Source organism: Melospiza melodia, chromosome 9, assembly GCF_035770615.1.
Source record: "Melospiza melodia melodia isolate bMelMel2 chromosome 9, bMelMel2.pri, whole genome shotgun sequence".
NCBI classification, from domain to species: domain Eukaryota; kingdom Metazoa; phylum Chordata; class Aves; order Passeriformes; family Passerellidae; genus Melospiza; species Melospiza melodia.
Genome location: NC_086202.1, coordinates 18,521,755 through 18,546,952, shown reverse-complemented (window position 1 = coordinate 18,546,952; position 25,198 = coordinate 18,521,755). Strand labels below are relative to the sequence as shown.

Below are 25,198 nucleotides of genomic sequence, written 5' to 3'. Positions count from 1 at the left end.
TGCAGTCCATAAAGTAGAAAGTATGAGTGAAAAACAAGTGAGTCAGGAGGCAAAGATTTGCCACATCAAAAGCTGTAACACTTCTTTTTGTTTTCCTTTGTGTGAAAACAAAAGCTTTCCTTGAAAAAGAAGTGAGACTTACAGTTCAGGACAGTATGACATTTTTATCCACAGAGGAGTTAAAAGTCACCCTACAGGAGTGATGTGTTCTGGATAGCTTGTGAAAGCAGCTGCCTGTAACCTGTTTTATAGTTAGCCTAGCAAGATGTCTTTTAAATATTTTTTTGGGTTGGCGTCTCCTGGGATGGGACGAGATGTTATGCTAACATACCTTCAACCAACAGGGAAATCCAGTATTTGGAAAAGGTACTCATGTACCTTAAAAGGCACCAGGTATATGCATAAGCCCCTCACTGAGCTAAGTATAGGTGCTAAGCTAGACTTTCTCTTCAGTGATCCACGGAAGTGAGAAGGGATTAGATTTTCACAGTCCCATTTAGATTCAGATAAACCACACTGTTAGCAGAACTTGCATACCAAAACAAACTCTTGCACGAGGACAGACTGTGTTTATAAACCCCCTTCCTCTTATCCTAAATACCAAGGTTACCTTATTGGCGTTGTGCAAGGTGTCTGCTTGCACGGGCTGATCAAAGCTTACACCCATCTCTTCATTGCTTCCTGTGGCAGAGAAGGTTTCGCTGTTCTGCACTTCCTTGGGCTCATGTAATGGAGTGTCCAGCACTGGTAAGGGGGACTTGAGATTGGAAACCTTAGGCATTGCACCAGGTAGTAAGGCTGAAGGGTTAATAGCTAAGTTAGCCTACAAAACAGGGACAACAAAAACATACACACAGAGAGAGATCACATTACTACTGCTCCAGAGCAGGCATTGCCCCAGAGAAGCAGCAAGAACTAGTGTATCTCGGTAAACAAGTTCTACTTCTAAAGTACCTGGCTTTTCTCAGACCTAAGAACTTCTGTGTCTCCCACAAGCTCAGTCTCACTAAAACTGTGGAGTGGTCAACACTATTATTCTGTGTAAGAGCTTCAGGAACAGCAGGGTCAAGTTATGCCAGACCAAACACCTACGTAGATCAATATTCTGTCTGAGGAGACAATGATTCTGACTTTGAATGGTACTGTGATATAGACAGTTATTCGTCATTTTGTGTCAGAAGAGGGACATAACCATAGTCCCCCTAAGAGTCTCTAAACCTACTTAATAGTGCTAAGAACAATAGCAGTTCAAAGTGGAGCCCACCCTCTGCCCCCCCAGCATGAGTAAATAGTGCTGCTTAGAGTCAGGACTGAAACAGAAGGAGGAAATAATATTAAACATGCGATACAGAAAAAGCAATCAAAAATATGCCATCTGAAAAAAAATAATAATGTTGCAAGAATAAGGTAAGGAAGCAATAAGATTTTGGTTCAGGGAAAGCTATCAGTGAGGCAAGGAAGATTTTCTTTTTTATTTTGAAAGTTAAAGTGCCAGTAAAGTTAATTACTTGTAGCTTTCCAATCCGAGATGAAGGCTCTTTGATTTTAATGGGAACAGGACCTGTAGATTTCTGCACAAAATTACATTGGATTAAACAAGTTGACAAGTTGTTATCAACCAACCATAGTTTTCATTTTAATACATGTATAGAAAGTAGCTAATTGCTTACCAATTTTTTCTGAAGATACCTTGTTATCATAACATTCTACCATTATAGCTATAGTCACAAAGTTTTCAGCTTCAGCTTCCCACATGCGATGGCCCCATCTTCATTACATTTCATTCACCCATCCTTCTACCCAATATTACACTTTGCCATGGTAACTGAACAGCATCCATCTTCTCCAGGTCACTGCCATCACTAGGACAGTTAGGACAGCTGCCCTCAGGCAGGACAGCTACCTTCTCTCTCCTTGCTTATTCTGTCCCCTGGTGATATGAAGCCATATTGCCAGGCAATGATCTAACTTTTCTCTTTTGACTGGCTGTAACAGGGCTACAGACTTCAATGAAGCCCACATGGAAGCCAAGAGAGCTTCAAAATTGTTCCATTCAGACTTAAAAAAAAAACCAGCTTCAGAGAAGTGAGTGTTCCTCTAAAAAAACCCAGGCCAGTAGTGCTAGAAAGAAGACTAGGCTACAGGAGCAGCTGTTTGGTCTGAAGACGTGGGCCAATTCTAGGACTCAAGGAATGAATCAAATCAGCTAAGGTGCACTTCCCATGGCTTGCTCTCCACAAGTTTGAAGTCTGCATGGTTCTGTGAGTTAGGTAATAGTGCTGTTGGTATGACTGGGCAGTCAGAGCTCCTTCAGCTATGTTGAAGTAACTGAGACTTTGCAAGAGTAACAACACTAGTTTGAAGGGCTTGAGAGCATGACAGAGGAATCCTAGCATCTGAGGAGATTGTTCTCTACTTAACTGCATGTGGTGTTCAGCTTAACCTCAGACAGGCTGAAACCATTCCTAAGCTGGCTGTAGCTACAGTAGCTACAAAAACCAGGAAGATGAGCATGGTTTTAAACTTCAAGGAACACTTTACAAAAAGGGAAGACATGCTAGTTACTAACCCTACAGATGTGCTCTGTGTTCTTCAGCCCAGGGGAAAAAAAGAAACTCTCACTCCCTACAACAAAAAGCTAATCTTGTACACATGAGAATCCATCAAGCAGCTCTGGTGAGACACAGACCAGAACTCTGGTCCAGATCACCTCTCCCAGAGACTCTTGATTCTGCAAGATTAAGGACAGGAGTCTTGTTTACTCATCAAAGAGACTCCAAGATAGGAGTCCCAACTGACACAGATTTGTGCTGCATGCCCTGATCTCCTTTCTGAGAAAGGCTGCCTTTAAAGACCACATTCACACCAACAGACACTGGCACTTCAGAGAAGAAGAAACAACTAATTTTCAGTACCTAGGGTGTAGCTCTTCACTGTCATTTCACTTTTTAAAGTGAAATGTGCATGTACAATGAATAAAACATCAATAACATTTAAACTTCTTGCTACTAACAATGCATCTGGTGATAAGCTGAGCAGTTTGGTCACACACTGCTGCCTGGCAGCCAGTGAATCCAGGCATTACTTTTCATCTTTCCAAGACAATTAAAACAGGATTATACATCTCCTTTTTCTTTGCATGCTGTTCAAGACACAAGATTTAAGTACTTGCCTCTGTAGTTGCTGCCTTCAGAGTCTCATCTTGCTTGGCACTTAAAGCATTTTCTAAGTTACTGCTCACTGAGGAAGGGCCAACACTGGTCTGAAGAGTTTTCTTCTCGGCCATTTTCTGAAAGCATTATGGGCACAAGTCAACATGAAAGGGGTAAAAAGCATGCTGTGCAGATCCAAAAAAAACCAAACCCAAAACCCCAAAAGAACACAGGCAAAAATCTTTAAAATCTTGCTTTTAACTGAACAGAAAACTGGCCACATCTTTTGATCCTGCTGTGCATAGTTGTATTTGGTTTGCATGGCCAGGTTTTGGTAGCGGTGGTGGGGAGCTATAGGGGTGGATTTTGTGAGAAACTGGTAGAAGCTTTTTCCATATCTAGCAGTGCCAATCCCTGGTGGCTCCAAAGATGGATGTGCTGCTGGCCTAGGCTGAGCCAATCAGGAACAGTGGTAATCCCTCCATTATAACATACTTAAGAAAAAAAAAAGTTATTGCACAGATGTAATTGCAGCCAGAAAAGAGCGGGATGAGAACACGGGAGAGGAACCGCCCTGCAGACACCAAGGTCAGTGCAGAAGGAGGGAGAGAAGGTGCTCCAGGCACTGGAGCTGAGATTCCCCTGCAGCCTGTGGTGCAGACCATGGTGAGGCAGCTGTGCCCCTGTAGCCCATGGAGATCCACATGGGTGCAGAAATTCACTCACACCCTGTGGAGGAGACCCAGCCAGAGTAGGTGGGTACCTGAGAGGAGGCTGGGAACCCAAAGGAGGTCTGGGTCCTGGCAGGGACCTGCAGAACTGTGGGAGAGGAGCCCACACTGGAGCAGGTATCCTGATAGGACTTGTGACCCTGTGGGGGACCCAGGTTGGGCCAGGCTATGCCCAAAGGACTGCACCCCATGAAAGAGATGGGATGGACTTAGGCTGGGAAAGTTCATGGAGAACTGTCTCCTGTGGGAAGGACCCCATGCTGGACCAGGGGAAGGACTCCCCTCTCTGAGTAGTGGCAGAAACAAGGTGTGATGAGTTGACCTAAACTCCCATTTCCCATCTCCCTGCACAGGGGGGATAGGAGGTAGAGCTGGGAAAGAGAGACAGATGGGAGAAAGGTGTTTTTAAGGTCTTATCTTACTTCTCATTATTCCACTTTGATTTTGATAGAAATAAATTTAATTAATAGCTCTAATTCAAATCTGTTTTGCCTGTGTAAGTATTTTGTGCATGATCTCTCCCAGTCCTTATCTCAACTAATTTATATAAAATATATAACTTTGTTATATTTTCTCTCCCCTGTCCAGCTGCAGAGGGGAGTGAGGGGCTTTGTAAGTAAGGGCCTTCCATTCCTTTAGTCTACCTCAACCTTTGCTGTCTGTGCTAACAATTAATAATGAGAGTTTAAATAAACTCTCAAATGCATACATATTTCTTCATGAACAAAACAGCAGAGAAAATAAAAGCACAATGCTAGCTAAGGAATTGTGCTATTTTTATATTTTATGGAGCAACCAGGCTCCATATATAGTCTCCCAAGCACTAATTACTTAAGACTACTCTGTCCAGAGTCCTCAAAGAAATAGTTTTCAGGAACTATTGTCAGTTTTCTAGCCTAACTTCCAGCTATAGACATGAATATAGACTAAAGTAAAAGTTAGTTTCAATTTAATTAAGATAACTGTATTTAGAAGTAGAAATTTAAAATGTATGTTAGGACTTTGACCTCAGATCACCTGTAACACAGTCTAGCTCATTACTGCACCTACTCACCCTTTAAAAGCAATTGGGTGACCATGAGGATTTTAACACTGCATCATTACCTGAGATCAAACCAACCTGCAGAAACTTGAATTAACTCTCAGAGCACAGCGCATCAGTCATGCATAAAGCACAGGGAAGTAATATTATCAAGTTAAGCAATTAAACAAAACAAACTCTACTATTCTGATTTCTGCTCAGGTGTGCTGTCTTACACCTAAGCCAGTCCCAGGTGTACATAAAAGGAAAGAGAATCCAATTATTTCATCCCAGCTTTGAGACCCAAGGCATCTGTTTGCTCCCTATGTCTTCAGGGTCACAATGACCATTTCTGTTCTCTCAAAAAGATTTTAAAAGTCACTTAATTTCTTGTGGGTATACAAATGGAGAAAATCCCTTTCCCATCTCTTTTATTTATGCCATTTACAATAGAGAAACAGGTACCGGAATGTTTGTTTTAGCAGTACTGAAGAGATCATCCTCATCATCATCCCCAAAGAGCCCTCCTCCAGGTGATGGCTTCAGGATACGGTTTGCAGACTAAAGAAACACAGGACAAAGAAAAGGTGTGTCACAGACCCAAAGCTCATCCCTTTCAGCCCATGGTGCCAGAATATAACTGACATTAGCATTTGGCCCTCCCTGGAAATCAGTGACCTCTAAGCTGTGTCCAAACAAGGAACATCAGTACACTGAACACTCCAAAGACTGTTTTTAAACAGGAGGTTCAGAGGAGGGCTTTGAACTCACCATTGATTTCTTGGGGCTGGCAAAGAGGTCAACATCTGGGTCATTGTCCTTCTGAAGTTTGTGACTGAAGAGAAGCTCTTCATCTTGAAAGACCCCAGTGCTTTTGGGCCCAGTACTTTTCTCAGAAGCCTGGAAGGAGGGGAAGGTCCACACAGTGAGAAACTTCCTCTGTGAGGAGGTTATTTGCCTCATGATAAGGCAGGTTACAATTCCCTGAGGCTACACTACAGCCCTGTACTGGTAACAAAAATACAACTTTAACTGCTGGTTGTTTTATTTTGACCAAATTTGCAAAACTTACAATGTAAATATTTGTATTTACAGTTCAATTTAATGAGAAGCCATTCACCACAATATCTGTGTCTGCTGATCTAAGATCCAGCTGCTACTATTTACTTTAAAGCTCCCTTCAAAAGGAAAACAAAAACTTTTCAGTATGTTATCACAACTGTACAGTAAGGTTTATATTCCAGTAAGACTTTTATGTCTCAAAAATTTCAGTTAAGGATGCAGGACATAGTAGCGAAAGGAAGAGAATCTCTTGGTTATCTTCCTAAGTGATATTTTCAAAGAAGAATAAAAAAATAGATTTTTTGTTTAACAAAAGGCCAGTAAAGCTATTATTGTTGCTAGACTCCCCGTTCTTCTCCTGTGCAAGCAAGCAAACACCCACATGGAGGAACAGAACATGCTGCCTTTGGCAAGAACTTGTACTTTCAAATTTGCTGCTGTGGGGAAGATTGCAGTTACCCACATCACCCTGTAAGTCCTCCATTACCTGGCAAAGGTAATGAGTATCAGCTCCAGCACCAAAACCAATGCCTGTGTATGACCGTGCTCATTGCAGGCACCCAGGTGCAAAGGCAAAGGCCCCACTCAAATGTCCAGGTAAAGGTCCATATCTGGGTTTTACCACTCATTTGTCCCTATTAAAACAACTCAAATTAAAGGATGCCTCTTCAGAGCACGACTGGCTGTCCAATACTATGACATCAGACAAAATCCAGGCAGCAAGAGTGGTCTTATAGGAGTAAAGCCTGATTCTACCTATTCCTATTTAAGTCTCCATGAACCCCAAGGGGCTGCCTAAATTTAATTTCCAGTACACCACTTTTCATCCATACAACCTCTCCTATGATTTTTACTACTGCAATTTCTTTATTACATTCTCAGTTTCTCTCTGCCCCAGCTTTAATTTCGTATCAAAAGCCAGGTGACATTTTTAGAACACCAGAACTACTGTTTATGCCCAGATATGTGAAAACCTAATGCAAATCTAGAATTATCCACATACAAGTTGAAATAAGCCAGAAAAGCACCTTTCAGATTTGCCTATCAAAAAGGTTAAATTCATAAATTACTGTTCTGATTTTTGCACTTCAGCACCTTAATCACTTTGTGACTATTATATGCTGAAAGATGAGAACTTTGAAGGAAAGATTTGAATAGATTTCTATTTTTTCCAAATTCATAAGACAGGTGTGACTTCTTTCAATCATCTCCCAGTGTGCTCCCCACAAAAAACCAAACACAGTATTAATTCACAAGTGATAAACAAGGGCCCAAGCTTAACAATCCATTTTAACTCAGAAGCTGCTCTAAACTGATTTTTCTACAACAGTCATCTATTTCATTAAGTTCCAAGGGCTTCTGAGTAAAGTGTACATAGCTTTTAGGACTGGCTGCTTACTTTACATGGTCACACTAAGATGACAAAACCTTGTGGTACACTGTGGTATATAGTATATAACTTGTCACCCTACTTTAAACTTACAGAAAAAATTTCAGTACATTTGCATCAAGTAGAAACAAGAATATTGCCATGGATTCAAGGATATTGCTGCTGAAAATTCCAAGTGCACCTCTTGATGGTACACACTACAGCAGAAAAGCCAGAGTAATAATACGGTTGCTGGAAGCTTTTTAAAAAAATGAATACACATACCTCAAAAACAGAAGAAAACATAGGATTAAGGTAATTATTGTTGAACCTAAGTCTGAAGGCATATACCAAACAAGCAAACTGTAACAACGTTAAAAAAAAAAGGGAGATAAACCATAAGGCTTAAAACTCCACATTATTTTACTTCCTAGTGTATTTGACCTTGAGGAGTAACTGAAGAGTCAGTTCTGCAAAGCAAAAATCAAGTAGCTGCACTGAAACATCTATATAGAAATGTAAACAAAACCTTGCCTAGAAAAGCAGAGATGGAAATACCATTTCTCAGTGTTCAAGAACATCCTTACACTCACCACATCAACTCCTTTCTGTGCATTTTTTATGCCATCATCATCTTCCAGTCTCTCCTCTTCTTCCTCCTCAAATAAGCTTAACACTTTCTTAGCTTGGCTTTTCACATCTTTCTCCAGAGCTGGTGGTGATGTTGCAAACAAATCTGAATTGTCAGCTGGCTCTGAAGATATTACTGTAAAAGGCTCCACCAAAGGAAAACAAAAGTAACACATCAGCCTGTTATTTATTTCTGGTTGGCCCAAAAATCCTCCTAAGCTTTCTTGGTTGAATACCACCAGTGGTCAGAGTTCTGCAATCATTACCAAGCAGGCACCTGTATTCAACTAATTTTTCCCAAGCAGACAGAATATCAATATGCAGCTTACCAAGAGACAGTTGATAAAGAAAAGAACACACCTTTCAGCTCTGAAAGGAAGACAAATTTCCTCCTGTACCCTACCCCATGGCACTACTGGCAAGCAGCTTCCTCTGTAAGGCTTTTTCCTCCTCTTTATGTCAGGCTGCATGTGCACCACAAGACTGCACTAATAGCTTTACCACTATCCCTGAGTTACCTAGCTCATACCACTTGGGATACTTCAGAGTGAACAGCACTACCAGAACCTTAAATGTGCTCAGGAAAAGTGTGAAGAGTAAGAACTACAAGGGAAATTCATCAGCTGGTGATTCCTCAACAATCACTCACTAAGACTATGCCCAAGATCAGTTCTGCTGAAGCCTCTGCAAAAATACACTCAATACTCATCAATACTGCTCTGTAACAGTATTGCCCAGCAGAAATTCACAATCCTGAAGGCCACAATAACACTCATCACTTTATAAATCATCACTCATTATGGTGAAATAAAGTTACTGAGCTTGAAGATAAATCTGTATATTAATATAGGCTATGTTTTAAAGGAAAGCTTTGTTCATGTAAATGAAGATTACCCAACCCACTCTGGAGGGAAAATGGAAACAGATTCTGCCTACCTCCTTCCCCACCAAAAAACTCAATCCCTCTCAAGGACATCAGTTAAGAAACAACTTTTAAATGTCATTTAATCAATTTGCTGTTTGGCTGACATGTCATTTAATCAATTTGCTGTTTGGCTGACAAGTGATTTTTCTAAATGGAGACAAAGGAACTTTTCCCTCCAATCCAGAAAAATAATTCCGTGCCAGAGCAGCACTACTTGATTGTGGTTTTTTTTAACTGAATCTTTACCAAACTTCAGATTAATGTAAGAAAATCCCTCACTTTTTCCTTTATTTGCTGCCCTGCAACATCTGTTCCTTGAGGCACAGGAGCTGGTCTAGGCTTTTTTGAATACCACAATCTATCTTCTACCTGGTTAGACTTCACTGTTTCATCTGGCAGATCTTCCTTTTCCTCCTTTTCTTCTTCATTAAAGGTAGGTGGTGTGTGAGCTGGTTTTACTTTCTCCTGCAAAATCAGGAGAATGTTGGTGACACAGAATTGGTGGTTATATATAAAATGTGTATGTTGCTGTGGGATAGCAGAGTCTCAGTTTGCCTACTGCAGAGGTCTAGGACACTGGCAACATGCTTGACTTCTCTTATTTTCCTCCCATGCGACATTCTGGTTTGTAACTTTTAACTTCCAGTACTATGAGTTTTTGAATCTGGCTGAAGAGTGCCAGGAAGCACATGTACATGAATCCCTACTACAGATACAGCTCTATTAATCCCTTGCATCTCATACTCTCAGTTCCAAAGCACAGCCAGGCTAAGCTTGTAAGACAGAGGATGGCAGGAGCACACAATAGGGAGGGTCAGTAAGAAGCCTGTTTACACATCTCGATCATCTTGGGTAGGGTAACATCAAAGGGTAACCCTGGCTACTGAGTCAGCAGTAATCTGTTTGCTCCTTTTACTGTTATTTAATGTTGAGAGCTTTCAGGACATCCTTAGGAAGGGCTTTCAGCATAAACCAAACAAATTTAGGGTAAGTGGTCAAGAAAATATTGAAGTCTCCATTAGGCTAATAGCAGTATGAGTGTACATGTAAGAGTTCAGTCTTCCCTGTTCCCATTCCCAATTTGCTAGTTACCATTGTGTGAAATGAGTTAGACTTATATTCAGTACCTAACAACTATGATAGACTGTAAAATGACTGAGTGTTCCATGTTAGTTTTAAAAGAATGAGGAGTTACCACTGCAACCTTGGCAGCTGAAGGGAGTAGCACTGACTGGGAGCTGAAGAGTGATTCTCCATTAATATCATCATCTTCAAATAACAATGATGGCTTCTGTGGCTTTCTTTGGCTGCAGTGAGAGGGAAGAAAGTGGAAAATTCAGTGGCCATGCACTGCATCTCTTTAAAAGCATCACTTAGGACCATCATTTGCAGCAAGTGTTCCCAGATATAGCACTTGGCTTCCTCACTGTCCCAATAATTCTAACACACTCTTTCTTGTCTACAAAGCTTTCTGCAGAAGTAGAAATAAAAAAAGGTCAAGAGGATTTTATATCACTGGCATAGAAATGGAAAGGCCAGTTCAATGGTGGCAAGGAGAATGACCCACCACAGCTACAAAAGAGCCCAGCACTGTCCCTTCCTACTCACACACCCCTGCTTCCTCCTCAGCAACAGTACCAGGAACCAACACTTGGAATATGCCTGGGTCCATCTGGTTTTGGAAGGGCTGCTGGGCTGTTGTGAATAAATGCCTCCCCACTCCCCTCCCAAGGACTGTCACCTCTCTTTAGTGATTGCAAATAAATCCTCCTCATCTTCTTCCTCAAAGAGACTTGTTGTCTTCACATCTTTAGCCTGACTGACAGTGCTTGCTGGTTTTGCAGGATCTTCTTTTCGGCCATCCTCAGAAGGAGGCTTAGCTGGCTTGGAGACATTCCAATGTTCCTTAAAAAGAAGGAACAAGTTTTCTTTTGTCTTGGTCAAAGCCACTTTGCAATCTTCTTTATAAGGAACACTTTGTCATCTTGACAGCCCTTTCATCTCTCTACTAGTTGATTTAGCTGCCTGCATTTTAGCCACTGCAATGTGACATTGCTCAGGCTTTGCAAAGGGCCTGGTCACCTTCTGGAACACAATATTAATCCAGCAAAATACAGTACACACATTTTGTTACAGCTGCTCTTGACAACTGAGGTCAGTGTCAACTGCAGTGTCACAAGAGTAGGGCCACTCTGCACAACCTCACTGGAGCCACTTAAATAGTTAGCAAGTTTGATGTATGGGAAAACACAAGAAAAAAGAGAAAAACTCCACCACATATACACCCAAGACACCTTTAGTAGAGTGCTCAATGCTGCACTTGCTTCCTTCACAACAGTTCTGCCCCAGGCACCCACCTCCTCCCACATCTACCACTTATTCAAGCCTACACACTAAACAAGATACTTCTGCTTGTTTGTTTTACTATTCCCAGCATTTCAAGTGGTTTTCCCCAGTTTCTCACCTTTGTTTGATCTCTTTGTGAAAGGGATTACAGGCATGACAAAGTTTGAACTTGGCTTATTCTACATTAATATAAAAATGCATCTAAAGATATTACTGTTGCCTACTAAACAAGCAATTTAGGACAAGTAATAAAGTCTATGCAACAGAGTAATTTTGAGAGGTAGGAGGACTAAGAAGAGTCTGGATCCTATTCATATGAACTAATTCAGACGTTTCCAGAAAAGTTTTTAATTTTTAAGTTTTTAATTTACTTTAGTGTCCCTGGCTTTCATTTAAGATGGAGGACAATACCTAGCCCATCCCTAGAAGAGGGCTGCTCTATGGAAAGCCTAATTATTTATGTATCATTTTCCCATCCCTAGATTTAAAAAAGCAAAACATCCAAACAAAGAAAAAATCCACCAACACTTAAGCAAATAAAAATTCCAATAAACAAAAGCACATACAAAACACGTCAAAACAAAGAAAACCTCAACACATCTATCTAGAACTGCTAAACTTTCCTTATAGAATTTAAAGCAATAAGAACAAACTAATTTTTCCCTTTTAGTGTTTTTAAGTCAGATTTGTTTGCAACAGTCTTCATTTGCTATAAAATCTTCTATAAATTACATTGAAAATACTGATTTTCTCTTCCACATGACTTCTGCTTCCTAGATCCTGTGAAAATTTGGATCAAGGATCAGCCTCCTTAGCTGCAAACAAGTCACAGGGTTGGGGCAGGCATGGCATGTGGACACAGCAGAGTTGGTCTGTGGTTCCCTTCTCAAAAGTTTTATAAAGCATAAAGCCCAGTAACTATTTTCAACCAAATCTCACTCCTCAGTACCTCCTCATCACTGCTGAACAATAAGCTGGAAGCTTTCTTGAGAGACCCTGACTGTTTTGCTCTTGCTTCTGGGGTCTTTTCCTGGTCCTTCTTGGCAGGTCCCACACCAAAGAGATCCTTAAAACAAAATAAAATATAGTATAAAAAATCAAAAGCCAAAGCCACAATTAAAAGCTCATTGAGAAATCATCAGCACATAAGATACTGTTGCCATTCACTTCTCATGTAAGTAGGATACAGAAATGGTGTTTTTTGAAGATAAATTCAAGTTTAACACCATATTCTGGTAAAAGGAATTCTACGTATACTGCATTTGATAGACCAGAAGCCTGTTAGCACATAGCCTGGTTCTGGCTCACAGATTCTCCACCACAAGACGTGACCGGCAGCCAAAAACCACCACTCAGCAATTCTGTAGCACAGCAGCCAACATAATGGGGCACTGTCTCTAACATGTATAATGAAATGGAGAATGAATCCTGTTCTGAAGACAGGCATTAAGTGAGCTGAACAACTACCACTGGGTAAAAAGATTATAAAAGCACACCTTAATTCAATTTTTTTAAGGTTTCTTGCACAAACTTGTGCTCTGACCTCTGTTTCCATACTAGCAGTCATGATTGTTACACACTGAAGAGAAAAAACGGAATTCAACAGCCATGACAAGAGAAGCAAGAAGTCATCTGTGCGACAGATACCAGAGGTTTAGGATAAAACAGCTTCTTGAAGCTCATATTTGCTCTACTGCTCAGTGTTCTCTAGTCCTATCAATCAGAGGGATAATATCCTTCATGTTTAGATCCAGAGATGAAATGCACTGATTGCAAACTACTTAAAGGACCTCAAGAACTTGCAGGCTTCCCACTCCCACTCTTCTCCACAGTACTGTCCACATGCTCAGAACTGCTGCACAATGCAAGAGCAATTTAGTGCTCCATTTGCAAGGCCAGTGTTGTAAATTTCTCAATACTTCCTGCTGTATTTGCAACAGCCAGTGCAGGTGGGTTCCCCCACAGAGGCAGTATCAGGAAGTGGTACTTACCTCTTCATCATCATCAAACAAGGAAAGTGGAGCTTTTGTCATGGACTTGCTGGTGGGGAGAGATGTAGCTTTGGACTTCACAGCTTTACTTGATGAAAACAAATCCTGTGCAAACCAAACCAAAGAAATGTCACTTTGCAAAGCAAGGCCATATGTTTAAGAACTCTAAAGGGGACATTCGTGTTTTTCCTTCTGAAAAAAGATGTTTAGAATGTCTGTGAAGTAGTGGATGCCTTATCTGATGTACCAATCACTTCCAACTGCACAGGAATTTTCCTCATCTTTGCTGGTTAATTGCAAGCTGAAAGCCAAAATGAAACATATGCAGTCTTTAATGATTCTTACTCTTAATTTGCTGCTCCTTCCTGTCTTCAGGCTTTTAATTTATGCCTGTGTGTACCACTAATGTTTAACTCCCTGAAGACAGGGAAAACAATCAGCTTTCACTCCTGGAGCAAGAAGGAACTTTCAGAACAGCTGGGAGTACGTACATGGATGTCAGATATCCCAATCCTACAAAATGCATAAATAGTCCCCAGATGCAAATGGACTGAAGTCAGGATGACTATGATGCCAAGGACTTCTGTAGGGATTTCTTCAAGAAATACTCACCTCAGCATCCTCCTCATCCGAGAAAAGGCCCCTCTGTTTTCTTGCAGGTGTTTCAGACAAAGGCTTGAAGTCCTCACCTGAAGACTGTTGACTCTTTAGGACAAAAAAGACTGCATCAGCACCCATTTACATTCTCTCACAAACATACACAAGTGCTCAGTATCATGTTCAGAACTTTCTACAACTTTGAGGAGTTTTCAGCTAAAAAACAGTTTTCTAAACACCCCAAGTTTTGTAAATGCTTAGGGAGAACTGTGACACCCACCCTCCTCTCCCATAATACACACACAAGCTATGGGTTACCAGTTAAGCTGCTGTCAGTGGCTGCTGTAAGAGCAGACAGTTTCTGCAGCACTGAACTGTGACACCAAAGGTTTCTAACTCAGGCTGGTTTCAGCCATGAAATTCATAAACATTTTTTATTATCAGAGGCTTTTCATTTTGCTCTCATTTCAGTCCTGCCTTAATAAGATTCTTTCAGTCACTGCCCACACCAATAAAAACCTCAAATAAACCCCAAGTTTAAAAGGAAAAAGGCATTTAAGGACCACTGAAGTACTAAATTATGGAAGACCCTATGAACCTAGTCCTATTTCATAAATATGTCACTTTAGTGTTGTATATTGAAAGATTGTTTCAACTGCACTAGAAACTTTTCCTAAAACCTCAGCCAAACAATCCATTTATATGACATTACCTTTTTTTCCACAATTGCCTCCCTATGGCTTTCTGTTTCTTTAGCTGTGCCAGAAACCACAGAAGGAACGGCAGGTTTCTCCTTGAATAAATCACCTTCTTCATCATCATCAAATAGGTCAGCTGTAGATTTGACTACATAAAGAGACAAAACCAGCAGGAAATGAGGAATACAGAACAAGAGAAGATAAGAGAGTCTAAAAAAGATACCATACTCTTTAATGATGACCAACATCTGGAGTCTTTGAGAGAAAAAGTTAGACAAGCTCCCAAAGTGAAACACCACCTGCCTGAAAGCACTGGTGACAGAATATGCAGTGAAGCAGCTGAGCCAGCTGGCACCTCTAAAGGCAGTGTTTTGTATTGGCTTAGCACAGGCCTAGACCCTGCTGATAGGGAATGCTGGGCACAAAGATTCAAGGCTGTGTGAATAAAGCCTGTACCAATTCCCTGATTCAAGTCTAGATACTGGTCTAGTGGTAGAAGGAGCATCCTTAGAGAGAAGTCAGGGAGAGCATGTACAAACAGCCCCATGTCACTCTGATGAAAAGAAATACCAATGACAAAAAAACCCTCTCCAGCAGAACACAAAAAATCAACCAAAACCACAACCCCTCAAAACCCAAAGAAGTCACAGTGCTGAAGGTTTGAATTTTATAACCCATTGGTTCCTACCAGTTTGAATTTTGACGACTTTCAGTGTTTAATCTTTCACCACAAATGTTTAGAGGTACCTGGATCTGGAGGCTTTTTAGTTGCTTCCACAAAGAAGTCATCATCATCATCATTATCAAATAGAACAACTTTCCCAGGTTGCTTAGGTGTTTTTTCTGTGCTCCGTGCTGCAGATTTCTTGTCTTTTTCCCCAATTACAGTGGAACTAAACACATCACTTCCTCCTGCAGGTCAGATGGGGGCAGAATAAAAATCAAAATAACATTTCCAGAGTTACCAAAAAGCTGAATTTGTGCCATAGTAAGTGACATCAGGTACAGTTTCCATCTCAGCAACTTTTAAGGCACTCCTGCAACAATGCCACATCAAAAGCAATAGCTAGACACACTCTGATAAAGCCAAGTCACAGACAGCCCCTCACTCTCACTGCAGCCACTTCTTCCTCAAACCTGCTCATCTTCCCTAGGAACAGCAGCCAAGCTCTGTGCTGAAGCTAGAAGACTCAGTAGTCCCACACTGCTGCCCCTATGGACTTCCCAAACCAGAATCCTACTCTACTAACTAGTGCACCACACCACTGTGGCCCAGTGAGATGGTAAGGTGCTTGGGGAGAGGGAGGGACAGGTGACTGAGCTCTTCCCAGGAGGCACACTGGCCATGTGAGCCCAGCAGCCATCCTGCAGTACACGGCTGGCTTTGGCCATGAGGTCCCTGCACACACCAGCTATGGCAGTGATTGATTAGAGCCAGCCAGGGCAACTGCTCCTTCTGCCTCTCTCTCTGTGGGAATGTCCAGCCTCAGTGCTGAGTGTGTGATCATCTGAAACACTCCTAATGGTCTCAGCGTGTCTTCTGGCTTCTCATGTGTAGCTTGGAAATGAGACAGAGGTAGGGAGATACTTGAAGAAAGTTTGGCAGAAAGCAGAACTACTGCTATTTTGTTAAGTCAGCAGACTGCATAAATTTTGATCAGCAGCAGGTTCTTATTAAAAAAAAAAAAGTGTATTATGCAATTATAAAGTGCCTCAGGATTGACAGGAATACAGTCACAAAATGTAGTTATTTCTTAAAGATTATCGAGTCCCTAAACAAACTGTTCACTGGAATAGCAAAGAAGCCTTAATTCTTGGCTTTTCTCTGGTGACTTAAGCCTGTCTACAAGTTATGGAGAAGAAGCAACTAAAGACTAAACTCACTGCTTATACCTCCAAGAAAAAAGGATAAAAAAAGCCCACACATCAATCTGCTGTTTTGAACTCTGCTACTAAGTTTTACAATTATTTAGAAGTCCCATTGTTGACATGTATCATTGACCCTGGAGTAAAAACTCTGCATTTGTGTACTTACTTCCTACTCTAAACATTTTGCTGACTGAGGTCACAATTAACTGAAACCAGTCTTAAAATAGACCTTTATTAAGAAAGGCCAAAACTTAAAATTCGGATACCTCAATCAAGTGAAGAGCCTGCACACTGACAGAAATCTTTGTCAGTAAATTAAAAAACAACTGGTGATGATCAGCTTGGATTCTGATAAGAAACAGAGATTTTAGTACAATTCTTTTTCACTTTTAGCTCCCAGTTATAGATCTGGTTCTTCCCTATGTATGCAGATTCTTCTAATCAAAACCAGAAAAACAAGACTGGTCTTAACACAGGAACTTGATGTTTAAACTGTTCTTCTGCTAACCCAAGGCAATATGATAAAATGTGAAAGATCAAAATGCAGTTCCTTCTCAGGCTACAGGTGGAAGCTGTGACTGCATGTACAGCAGAATTAAGCTGCATGTCAGTTGAAGTGACACACATCCTTAAAAGTTCAGAGCACAACACTTGAAGCTGACAATTGCCAATATCTGCCATCAGTGACACCTACCTTCAAAACTCCTCCAGAATGTTTGATTATCCATAAAACATGCTGCAGTTTTGGCTTAGCATGGTAGAAGCATCTGTATTTGTCATAAGCATGTGATCAAGCAATACAGTGCTGCTGCATCTGGATAGTTTTTTCTTTAAAACCTCAGTAGGAGGTTTTAAAGAAAAGAGCATTTTGTGCATGAAGCAATTGGCTATTGAATAAATCATACCTGGAAACAGAAATACTGCACCTGCAGGAACTTTCTTTAAGGACTTTGTAGAGGATGCTGAAATCATAGGAAGTACAATACAAATGGATGCACTTATTTTATGCTGTCAAAGCCTTCAGAACTTTACCAAAGAAAGAGGAATCCAAGAAGTTGTCTAAGCTGCTTTTTACTTCTTAACAGCTCAGAACTCTTTAAAACATTCTTCTTGAACTTCTGGGCTATTGCAAATATATGTAACAGTCTACTTTTTCCAATTTAAACTCCAAAGAACAGCTCTACTACACTGAAGCTTAAAAATACATTACAAGTTTACATACATCATTATTTACAACAGTTCACATTCACACACTCAAAACCACTCCAATACATTCAAAACAAAATGGCTTAGTCTCCCAACACATATCTGAAAATTCATCAAATACAGTGCTTCAGTAAAAGCTCTGCAATACAGAATGTGTGCTCAGAGTCCTTAAGGATATGCAGCTAGTGAGAAACTCAGGTGAATTAATCTGCAAGAAGCAATCTCTGCTCCCCTCAAACCCACAACTGGATCCTGTAAAGTACACTTGAGAAGCAGGAACCCAGCACAGAGCAGAGAGCTCTGCCAACAGCAGTAAGGACATCCTTTCAGTTCTAGGAGAGTATGTGTGTGTAACAGATCATAGCAAACAAACACATGTAAAATTTAACACAGCTGCTCTCTATTAACACTGCTGAGGAGAAGAGACTTGCTCTGTAATTGCTACACCAGGCTTTCTAGTTTGGGAACAGCCTAGCTACTAGCAGTAATAAATCACAGCACAGACAAGACTACAGGAGGCAAAGGGTGGTTCTTACCTTCACTTACTGGGGCTTGCTCCTCTCTCTCTTTTGGTTCTTCTCCTTTTGGTGCCTCAGCAAAAAGATCACTCTGTTCATAGATGAAAATGCAAAGGGAGGGAAGTGGTGAAGTTGTTTCTGTAGTTAATTACAGATGCTGATTTTTCCATATTGAATGTTCACTTCTAAGCCAAGCCAGAGGAGGAAATCACTCAAGTGTTAACTTGAGTGCATACATTCAGAAAAGCAGCACTCTTCTAAAATTTAATTTACTGATCGCTAGTCTGTCTGCTGAAGAGAAGGAATGACCTTTTATTTGCACATCTTCAAAGACTTCCACTAATTATTCTACAGCTGGTTAGATCCTGATTATATCCTTCTGAGCTTTCCTACTGAAGTTTATACACTAAGGTTTGAGGGAAAAATTCAGGTCAGGGCAAGCATAAAAATACTCCTGAACTTCATGTAGATAAAACATAAGTGCAGGGAAATACATTACAGCTCAAAAACATTGCAGGACACTCCCACAGTTGTTCCCGTGTTCAGGTTGCAGTGGCCTGTGCCAATCTCCAACAATCACAGCCTGGATTTCCAGGAAACCTCCAGATTTTTTGAGTACTGACCACTTAACTTCTTGAAAGACTCCCTCTTATGCAAATGGAGGTATTAGAGGTTGACTACCTGGAGACTCAAAATGCATGGTCTTTGTATAAAACTCTAGAAAGAAGACAAAATACTTCAGAAAGAGTAGGGGTGTGGCAGAGGTGTCAGTGATCAATTGCCATTGGTAAGTTATCATTTGCCTGTCGTCATGCTGTGTCTGCCTGCTGGTCTTGCACAGCCTCCTCCAACGCACAAGTAAAGTGAAGCTAAGTCACCCTTCAGAGATGTTTAACTTCACATAACAGACACCAAGCCCAGGAGTATGCAGGCAGGCAGCAATCACAGACAGATCTGCTTGGCTGTCCTGGGTCTACAGAGATGAGGAAAGTAGTCTGAGTAGTAAGTCACCAAGAGGTAACCAGTGATGGCTTCATTCAAATTTGCACTGACACAAAACTGCCTTACACTATCAGATTATTTTTCTTAATATCTGCAGTATTCTCACCTCTTCATCATCAAAGAGGCCTGTTCCACCACTGAAGAGGCCACCCCGTGAACCAAACGGTGTGAAGTCATCATCAGTCAGTTTAGGAGGCTTGAAGATGTCATCATCTTCATCTAGAAAGTACAAGAGACATGAGCTTTGGTAAGACTGATCAAGTTTCAGGAAAGGAAATTAGACACAACCAAAATAAAAACTGCTTTGGTTCCATCTGCTCTCATAAACATGACACAGAGAGAAGCTGCTGAAGACAGACTGGGTTGTGTGGTTGCTGCAGAAGGCCACATAAAGGAAGAACTCTCACCAAGTGTGCTTCCACAGCCTTGTTTACATGCACAGCCCCACCTAGATTTGTTTACACATTCACCTTAAAGGATTCTCACTGATATCCCACCCAGCTTCTATAGCAAAAGCCACGATTTCTTAAGTGTTATCTTACAATCGAGCCCAAAATTCAAAAGCATGAGAGGAGGATGTCCTACCATCTGATGGAACTCTAACTTCCTTCTTCTCTTTTGGAGTTTTCCTTGTTTTGGTCTCTGATGACAGGGCTGTAAGAAGAAAGTTAGAATGAAAAACCAGTCCACCTTTACTTACAGTCTGTGATCAATCTTTGGCAAAAAGAATCTAAAAAATAGCAAACCAAGCTGACCTCTGTGCTTCCACATGAATCAGCCTGATGAATCAATTCTATGAAATACAGTTTCTAAAACTAGTACTTAAAATTGTAATAGAGTAATTCTGTTAGGCACTAGGGGTTCAACACAATTGTCTACATGCACACTAGTGTCGCCTGAGATGTCAGAAAGCAAGACAGCTTTGCACAGGTTCCACACCTTTGCAGAACCTCCAGGCATCTCAAAAGGCTCCAGATTTATTATTGTCTTCATTCAGGTACCAAAAGCAAAGCCAGAGTTTTAGCTCCTCTGGCCTTACAGTTACTTCAATGACTGGAAGATTTCTCTGTAACTGAACAGGTTAAGTTGTTAGGTTTTATATTCTTGATATCAACAGACCTAGTTTGATTGTTTGAACAGTGGAAGAACACACACACAGCTCTTGCCTGTTCATCTTCCCAATTTTACAGGTCAGCAGCAGCCTCACAAGCACTTGACAACTCAACTTCACCTATTTTCCACTGCTGCTTTGCTCCAAGACTAAATACTTGAGACATCTCTGCCTTTGAAAGCAACACAAAAGTTAAATGCATTATTTAGTCTAAAATATCAAAGCTGACAGCAGCAAGGAAAGCTTCCTCAAAACACTATATTTAAGCAAAGAAAACAAACAATTCATACCACATGAAAACACCAATCTACTGCTTGAGGTGTTTTCTATTGTAAAGCTCACTGAAAGACCACAGTGACCGGTGGCTTCCACAAACTTACTTGAAACAGGAGAACGCACATGTGGTCAAACATGCAGAGGGAGAATCCGATTGGAAAGAAAACATTTCCAATATTGTGTGTTTTGAGAGTGACCTGTCTCACCTGAAAGCAATGTGTTTCCCACTGTGAATTCCAATTCAGTCCTCTGAGTTATGGGCAAAGAATTACTCAGAGCACAAAATAGTGTCTGTAATTCCTCTTGTCATGCTTTTACCTAATACATGTTCAAATAATAGCCCTGTGTAACTTCATGTTTCATTACCCACAGTCTCCTGTGCCACACTTTCACAAGTCCCCGATTACTGCACAAACACTTTTCAAAACTTGGGAGATAACTCACATGAACACTCTTCATCTTGTCTGACTGGCACTTCTCCTTTGATTCGAGCTGCCAGCTCATCTGCAAATGATGTTGGCCTCTTCTTTTTCTGAGCAGCAGGGACAAGTAACAGCAGATCCAGTTAGCAACTTGATGCAATTACAATTATAAATACTGTATTCTATAGCCTCACTTGTACAGTATCTTGTCTAGACTTTGTCTGAAGCCCTCAGAAGAAGCAATACAGCTTTCTGTTAAGAAAGCAGAGATTAGGCATGCATGAGAATTTCTCAGAATTTCTAGTTCTGATGAACACATAGTTGTTAATGTCACCTTGCTTTGTAAACAGGAGAAACCAAAGGCTTTCACCTCACAAAAATGCAATCATCCATTTCTTAATATTCTTGAAAGACAGCTTTGATACTTTCTTAAGCTGTGAGAATCCCTGAGTTTAAAGGCATAACACCTGAACAATTATGTTAAAAGACTACTCAGGATTTTTGGAGGCACTTCCTACGTCATTCCATTCCAGGTACTTGAGAGCTACCATTATAATCCCTCTAAGGACAAATTTTTTTAATAAAAAGTCAGATCTCCCACACCAGGAAAGCAGCAATTACTCACAGGCTTTGTGCTTTCATCTAAGTCTCCTTCCTCATCCTCCTCCTTTTCAGAGTCAAAGAGATCGCAGCCATCATCATCATCTTCATCACTCATTTGGGCTATCCTCTAAAAAACAATTAATATCCTGTTCACATACAAAACAAACACAAAACTTCATCTGCTTAGATAAAATATTCAAATCAAACTCACAGAAAGGATGGGAACTTACAGCCAATTTGGAGTACCTCACAGCTTTTGAAAGGTAAGGAAGGAGAGCTTATAGCCCCAAGCCAGTTGCTGCATTCTCTAGCACACCCCAACCCTGTGCTGTGTTACTGAATGCTGCAGCTGAGGACACAAAGGCTCCCTCCCTCACATGGTGTGTACCACTACCATGCACAAACTAAAGGCCTGGTATTTAGTCTTAACACATGAACACTGAGTTAAGTATTCCTTAGTGTTCCTTGATCAACTAGTAAAAAGTTGTATCATCTTGCTGTGTCCTTAGGGTGCACAGCAGAATGAGAGACACTACATGCTCACATCCTGATTTCAGTCACATCAATAAGAGGGTGAAAAAGATGAAGTGAACTGGACAAGAGCTGGGGGTTGGCACAAGCAAGTGCCCAGAATTGAACTAAAACACCAACAACCCAAATATACTTGCTCATCTAAAAATACATCAGGTATACAAAGCTACCCCATGAAGGTGAGCTTAAAGTAACACCTGAGTGTTTTTGCAACACTGTTTTATTAATTAGTAGAGTAAATAAGGGTTGCTTTTTGCATCATTGCTCTTCTGGCAATAAATCACGACACATTGAGGATCTCCACCTAAAAGTCTTTTGCAGTAGCACATCTTAATATGGATAAGATTCCTTCTTATAAAACCAATTACTAAAGTCAGGCTTTAGTAATTTTTCCATCTCAACATTTCTCTTCCCTTCTCATTCATTATCCAAATGGATATACTGTTTAAATATCTAATAGCGTTCACATCTTTGATTCCATGTAATACTCAAACTGTATTGTTCCTTGCCTCCTGCACAGCAAGATTAGATTTTTAATTATAAACCAAATGAACCCACAGAAGCCTAGTTTTCCTGGGGTAGAGTCTTTGAACTCTCATGTCTCCCAACTTGCTCCTGAGGAAAACATATACCAGCAATGCCATCCCACATAGGCTCTGTATCTAATGACAGCTTGTAAGCATATCTAAGACCAACCCAGGCTCATTTTCAGAACATGGTGCTATCTGCCCAGGACCTTCCCATAAAAAGTTATAAAAATCAGGCCTCACAAAGTTGCTAATAATCAACTGTCTAGAGCTCTCATCTCCTCTTTCATTCATGCTCACTGTGTCACAAATGGGAAGTCTTTCAGGTATGTTCCAGAGCGTTTAACCGTACCGTCTTTTGGTCATCTTCACTAGGGTTCCCAAATTCATCATCTGATTCCTGTAACATAAGAGACCCAGAGACAAGTATCACACATTACTTCAACCAGTGGTTAAGGGAGAGGGGTCAGAGACTGTGAGCTTGCTGAAGTTTGGACATGCAGGTCTCCTCACCATGATCTGACCAAGAAATTGTTCCCCCACTGCTGACCATCCTTATGACAGGAGCTCACTAGAAAGTCATTAATTCAGCAAGGACAGCAGGATCCATTGTGACTGCATCCAAGTAACTCAAAAGGGATTTCACTTAAAGTGAGCAAAGACACCAAAAGCAAACACCTCAGGAGAAAGGGATTGCTTCCATAGCACAGTTACAAAGCAGAGACATCCCAGCCAAAGCAGGCAAAACATATCAGAAACTGATATTCCAATGCAGCAGATTTATGAGGTTAAGCCTGGAGGTGCATTACTTATAGCTTTAAACTTGCTTCTGAGAGTCTCCATCCCATTCTTTGTGACTGTAATTTACAACAGATCTGTTCTCCATAAATGCAATTCTTTAGAAGAATCTGATTTGCTTCACAAAATTAAATAAGAGTGGAATAAAACACTTCAGTTTGAAGTATTCTACTTTAGTAACAGCTAGAGTCAATACCACATAAATGTTCCTCTGGAAAGCTGCAGAGGAAACCACTGCATAAAAACAATAACAAAGTATATTTATCCCAACCAACACTGGGAAAAAACATTGTGCAATATAATCTTGATAGCCAACTTTAAAAAGCAAGGTAGTTAATGGCCTCACATGCAAGGAATGTTTGTGTAAAACAGCTGGTACTTGCCACTTACCTCCTCATCCTTCTCTTCACTGTCAATTACACTTCCACGATCGCTATCTACTGATCCTTCTAATTTAAATGGAAACAAAAAAGTTAACATCAGACACAGAACAATGTAGTCACCATTTAAGCCACCTAAAGAGTCTGAGAAGAAAACTAAAATTCAAGTGGGTAGAGAGTGGTTTGAAAGAACTTTGAGAGCTGATGAAATTTTAATACTTTGCATTTCTAGTACACAAAGCACAAGTAACTGAGAAATTACTGCTTTGTATACTGGAAATGTGGTAGTTACACATGATCAACATTTTTTTCCCCAGCTAATTACAGCCTGCATCTAACCATGCAAGAACAGTACACAGGATAACCAAAGCAGTGATTTAAAACAGTCAAAAATCTTGGATGAGGACCTAATTACTTGCATAGAAATAAAAGGTCATGCCAGCACATACCTTCACTAGAGAGATCCCCAAGGCCAACATCATCCTGTTCCATAAACTGCTGAGAGCCAATCAAGTAAGGTAAAGGTCTATCAATATAGAGATCCTGGAAAGAGACAACATCAGGTCTTTCTGACATCTTTGAACAGCCCTCAGAACAGAAGCCTTACATCCCTTGTTTTAACTCAAGGAAGATACAAGCTTGTTAAGAGCCCCACCAAACCTATGCTTCAAGTCAACATATGACTGGGTGGGCCAGCTGATGTTTATTTCCCTCAACACCGTCAAACAGTGGCTACTTCTGTTTGTGTAGTCCCAACTTGTTTTTTGCATGCCATGTAACAGAAGAATATCCTAGCAAAGATCTACAGGTCTTATCCCAAAACCTAGACCTTGGATTTTTAATTATTTGGATGGTAAAAACAACCCATAAAGATATGGTTTGTACCTAAAAAGCATGAAATTTGTACATCCCACTCCCATACAGAACTGAGGCTTCCCCTTTGAAGTTCACTCCATTAAACTAACTTCCTTTAGGATGCCATACCTTAATGCTAACCTAACTGCAAGACAGACAGGTTACAAAAGGAGTAGCTCAGCAGAGAGCACTTCTTCAGATGCAGTCATCAAACCCTCTTTTTAGGCAACAGGTTTAGGTAACATCAGTTTTACACTAAGATAGCAATACAGCTAACAGAAGCAAAGAGCAAGTCCAAGAAAGCAAAACAAACCCAGCAAGAACGGGTCCCTGTACCTTTGGCTCAAGTATCAGTTCCATTCTTTCATTACTTTCTTCCTCTTCTGAGTCAGAGTTCCCTGCTTTGATGTCTAGCTGTTCAAATGCACTGTCCAGAACCTGCAACCCATAATTCACTGCTTCTTGAATTTTAGGGATTAGATCAGCTTCTTTCTGTTCCCGCGTCTTTTCCTTTAGCAACAGAAAAAAACACATGCTCATAGCATTTTACTTAAGACTCAGTCTTACCACAACACACA

General features: G+C 40.7%; 1 protein-coding gene across 4 annotated transcripts in view; it reads right to left on the bottom strand.

The window, feature by feature from the left end:
• The window catches only part of LOC134422016 (WASH complex subunit 2A-like), a 34,226-nt gene that overhangs the window by 6,202 nt on the left and 2,826 nt on the right, over positions 1-25,198 (bottom strand). The window contains exons 4-27 of one of the 4 annotated variants that reach the window (XM_063163616.1): positions 24,957-25,130; positions 24,215-24,308; positions 23,776-23,834; positions 22,940-22,987; positions 21,552-21,656; positions 20,949-21,036; positions 19,703-19,771; positions 19,224-19,336; positions 18,134-18,206; positions 17,297-17,353; positions 15,270-15,434; positions 14,537-14,670; positions 13,840-13,932; positions 13,228-13,332; positions 12,186-12,302; positions 10,632-10,795; positions 10,086-10,197; positions 9,260-9,355; positions 7,929-8,111; positions 5,676-5,804; positions 5,370-5,465; positions 3,173-3,289; positions 1,509-1,571; positions 611-823 (exon numbers count right to left, since the gene is read on the bottom strand). In XM_063163616.1, the coding sequence (XP_063019686.1) occupies positions 611-823; positions 1,509-1,571; positions 3,173-3,289; positions 5,370-5,465; positions 5,676-5,804; positions 7,929-8,111; positions 9,260-9,355; positions 10,086-10,197; positions 10,632-10,795; positions 12,186-12,302; positions 13,228-13,332; positions 13,840-13,932; positions 14,537-14,670; positions 15,270-15,434; positions 17,297-17,353; positions 18,134-18,206; positions 19,224-19,336; positions 19,703-19,771; positions 20,949-21,036; positions 21,552-21,656; positions 22,940-22,987; positions 23,776-23,834; positions 24,215-24,308; positions 24,957-25,130 (2,667 nt within the window). The remainder of the gene's footprint in view (positions 1-610; positions 824-1,508; positions 1,572-3,172; positions 3,290-5,369; positions 5,466-5,675; positions 5,805-7,928; positions 8,112-9,259; positions 9,356-10,085; positions 10,198-10,631; positions 10,796-12,185; positions 12,303-13,227; positions 13,333-13,839; positions 13,933-14,536; positions 14,671-15,269; positions 15,435-17,296; positions 17,354-18,133; positions 18,207-19,223; positions 19,337-19,702; positions 19,772-20,948; positions 21,037-21,551; positions 21,657-22,939; positions 22,988-23,775; positions 23,835-24,214; positions 24,309-24,956; positions 25,131-25,198) is intronic. The other 3 variants (XM_063163617.1, XM_063163618.1, XM_063163619.1) reach the window with 3 other exon arrangements.